Genomic DNA, 3,654 nt, shown 5'->3' on the forward strand with positions numbered 1-3,654 from the left:
AAAATACGGATGGATTATTTTGATGGAAGAAAATACATCAAATGAATTAAAAAAGGAAGTAGGGCCCACATAGCCTTATCATATCACCACACGCCTCCAAACGGGCGTGTGTTCCACGCACCGTAAATAAATATCTGGCTGACAACTGCTGAAGATCTTTTAAATCTGACGTGGCACAATTCCTCCTTTTAAGCACAGGTGTCACCATGTTAACTGCACTTTCTCGCTCACCGCTTCTTTCTCTTCTCTCTTCACTTATTGTTGGCGTCACGATTACAAATACTATTGCCATTTTCGTTTTATGCAACGGAAACTGAGTCTAGGGCTGTATCCGCCGCCATCGCTGGATATTTGTTGTGCTATGACTTGAACTCGTCGTCTTTGACTACTCAGATCTACGAAGATATTTTGTAGCATCAATTGCTGGTAATTGCGTATATTCCTTCTCGATTTTCGTCCCAACCTTTTCCCTCTCCAGATTTGTCTTTCTTCTTCCGCAATTTTTTTTCGTTATTGTGATTTTCTATGAAGTACTTGTGAGAAAATGTATACGATTATGCTACGGTGAAGTTTATGTTGAATTGTTAAGTATGTGTAGTTCCATTTTGAAGTAGGTTTAGATTTTCATGTGAATATGTGATTGTGGACTCTGATGTGTGTTATAGAAGGATACGGATGTGACAAACAACTCTATCTCTGCAATTCTGCTAACGTAAATTTTCTCCTTTTTTGGGACATGGACTATATATTGATGATGAACAATTGACAGACGCATTAAGCAGGGTGCTGATGGAATTTTGGGGTTACATATCATGTAATCAAGTGCTCTTTATATAGAGAAGACATAATCCTAATCTTATTAGATATCTGTACAAAATATGATATGGCTAGCTATAAGATATCCTATATATTTCTGTGTTCTTGTGATTTGAGTATATCTTCCAACGATGTATGGCTTCATAGTCACAGCTGGTTTGAAATGCTCCTTGTTCCTGCAGCGCAATGTGGACTGATGAGAAGCACAGCATATATCTTGAACATTTGGAAGTCTCATTTGTTAAACAGCTGCACCAGTCAATCAGTTTGCTTGAGAAGTGTTCAGATCAGGACAAGGGAGAAAGAAGCGTTTCACGAATAGATCAAATTAACGACGCTTATACTTCTAAGCAGGTTGAGACTCGAGTCATCATTTAACCCCAATATTTCATTTGTCAAACTCTCTTGATGGAACATATATGCAATTCTTCAGCCTGACTAACTGTTGATGATACTTGTGTGTTGTGCAGCCGCATGGTTGTTGCAAAAAGATCAAGTGCAATAGGGGTTGTCTTCTTTCCAATGTTTCAGTTGATTCTGTTGGTCATATTGAGAGCCAGCGGTTATATCGTAATAAGCGCATCGGGATGAAGCGTCCTGCTGCATCAGCTCGTACACCAGGGCCTCATGGATCGGATACTTGTTCTTCACATCAAAATTCTGCCAGTACCAAATACTGTGACTCCGAGAGAGGTGATTTAAACACATTCTTGAGAATGAGATTGGCCAGTTCTATTGTGATATGGTTTGTTGTTTGGTATCTAATGCATACATGCTTTAATTTCCTTCAGAAAGCGATCCTAGTTTATCTGTTGCTGACTTCATTGCAAATCATGCTCTAAAATGTATCACTTTCTATTGTGCTGACTAATGAGTTATTGGATTCTTGCAGAGGGTACAGGTCAGAATTTCGTTGATGAACAACATGAATCAAACTCAGATACCGCGAAAAGAACGAAGACTTTCTCACCACCGGATTAGTCAAGATTGAGTGACAGGGCGCGCACTTGTATTCCCAGTTTCATGTACAGAAGTAATTCTTCTATATCTTCTTGATCCAGGCAGCAAGCATCAACTATAGAGAAATGTCTCAAACAGATGACAGCTCTAGTCTTGTAGGTTAATTATATCGCGTCGTGAAGTGAGGAACCCTTTGAGATCTTCATCAACTCTAGAGAAATGTCTCAAACAGATGGCAGCTCCAGGTTTGTTTAAAAGTTCTCCGTGATAATATATCATGTACTATTTGTTTATTCGATTAGTGGATGAGTTTGGATGTAAAAGTAAGACTATATTCTGATTCTAGCTACTATGTTCTGATTCTAGCTAGTTGTGAATTGGAGTACTAGTTCAAGAATATGTATAATATGGAGTATATGTGAAGGCAAGAAACCATCTTATTTTTTTGTATTCTTCATAAATATATTAAATATATTCCGCCCCCACATATCACAAATTACACTACTAAAATAGTATTATCCTTTTTTATTCTTCCAAAAAATCTATCCTAAGATATCTTTTTGGATGATTGAGAGTTGATGACTTGATACATCAAGCATCAAGGGTTCACTATTTCAAGTCTGATAAATATGGAGCCTACAAATACAATATCTGGATATTTGTACTTCTTTTACAATTAAATACTCTATAATTTTACTTTTTACATAGCATTTAGAGAACTTTGTATGCTACTCCATCTGATCACAAAAAAATAGTCATATTTGTGGATTGCATGACTTTTAAATATGGTAACATGAATCAAATGAAAAAGGGGGTTATTCGTTGACGGAGTATAAGCTAATACTATCGATTACACATTCAAACTAGCATTTGATATTATAATTATACAGTCAATTACACTTTCAATTTGAATTTAGATTCCTAAAGAATTTTTGTAAGCATGATAGATTTCATGAACCCCTAATACAAACTTGGCCAATATGATTTTAGATTTTTAGAGAATTTTGTAATCATGATAGATTCCATGAACCCCTAATACAAACGATGGAGTACAAATATAGTAAATTTTATGAACTCTTAATACAAACTTAGAAAAATTTGACTTTTTAAAGAATTTTTGTAACCATGATAAGTTTCATGATTCCATAATAGTACTACTACAAACTATTGATATTACTCCCTATTAAAGAACAAAAATGATAATGAAGCGGCTTCTATTGTTCATCTTTACAGCTGCCATTTGTTTTCTACATTTAATTAACTACTACTAGTATTATGTAATCATTGAATAATTATACCAAATAATATCTATCATAAACTAAACATAGAGCATCCGCAGCGGCGGACATCTCGACGGACATCGGATCGGCGTGCTAGACATCTGCGCGGGACGTCTGCCATTAGGCGTAAACCCGACGGACGTCGCTTGCGGACACCGGAGTTCCGCGGCTTTCCGACGATGTCCGTCGTGATGTCCGCCATTGCGGTGCCACGACTGACGTCCCGATTTTTATTTTATTTTATTAAAAAAAAAACTCTATATATACGGCTAGTTGAACTTCATTTCATTCACACCACTTGATTTAACGAGTTTCTCTCTCTCTCTACGTATATCCAAAATGGCTAGTGGTAGTGGTAGTGGTGGGGTGTTGATGACTTACGCAGGCGAATTAAAGAAGAGGTGCGGGCCGTTACGTCCAGGGAGATAAATCGCTTGATACAAGCGGCCTTGCAGCAGAAGCAGCAGCCGGCGGTACCTCGACCCTTCCATCGTCGAGCTATAGTACCCCGGGACCACATCGCTGCACACCGTCGGTTACATGAGGACTACTTCGCTCCGGAGCCGCGGTTTGGGGAGAACATGTTCCGGCGACGTTT

At 38.0% G+C, this 3,654-nt stretch overlaps 1 protein-coding gene across 3 annotated transcripts; it reads left to right on the top strand.

Moving 5' to 3' along the window:
* The first annotated feature begins 205 nt into the window (after positions 1-205).
* Positions 206-2,226, top strand: LOC121810641. Of its 3 annotated transcripts, none has more exons than XR_006052458.1 (5): positions 206-426; positions 999-1,170; positions 1,287-1,509; positions 1,709-1,849; positions 1,922-2,226. XR_006052458.1 is itself a non-coding variant. In XM_042211397.1 (4 exons), the coding sequence occupies exons 2-4, from the start codon at positions 1,003-1,005 to the stop codon at positions 1,795-1,797; spliced, it is 480 nt and encodes a 159-aa protein (XP_042067331.1). In that variant the 5' UTR covers positions 206-426; positions 999-1,002; the 3' UTR covers positions 1,798-2,226. The 3 variants fall into 3 exon arrangements, 1 of the variants encoding a protein (XP_042067331.1); XR_006052459.1 differs by having other exon boundaries at positions 1,936-2,226; XM_042211397.1 differs by having other exon boundaries at positions 1,709-2,226.
* The last annotated feature ends 1,428 nt before the right edge of the window (positions 2,227-3,654 follow it).

The sequence above is a fragment of the Salvia splendens genome, chromosome 7, assembly GCF_004379255.2.
Source record: "Salvia splendens isolate huo1 chromosome 7, SspV2, whole genome shotgun sequence".
NCBI lineage: Eukaryota > Viridiplantae > Streptophyta > Magnoliopsida > Lamiales > Lamiaceae > Salvia > Salvia splendens.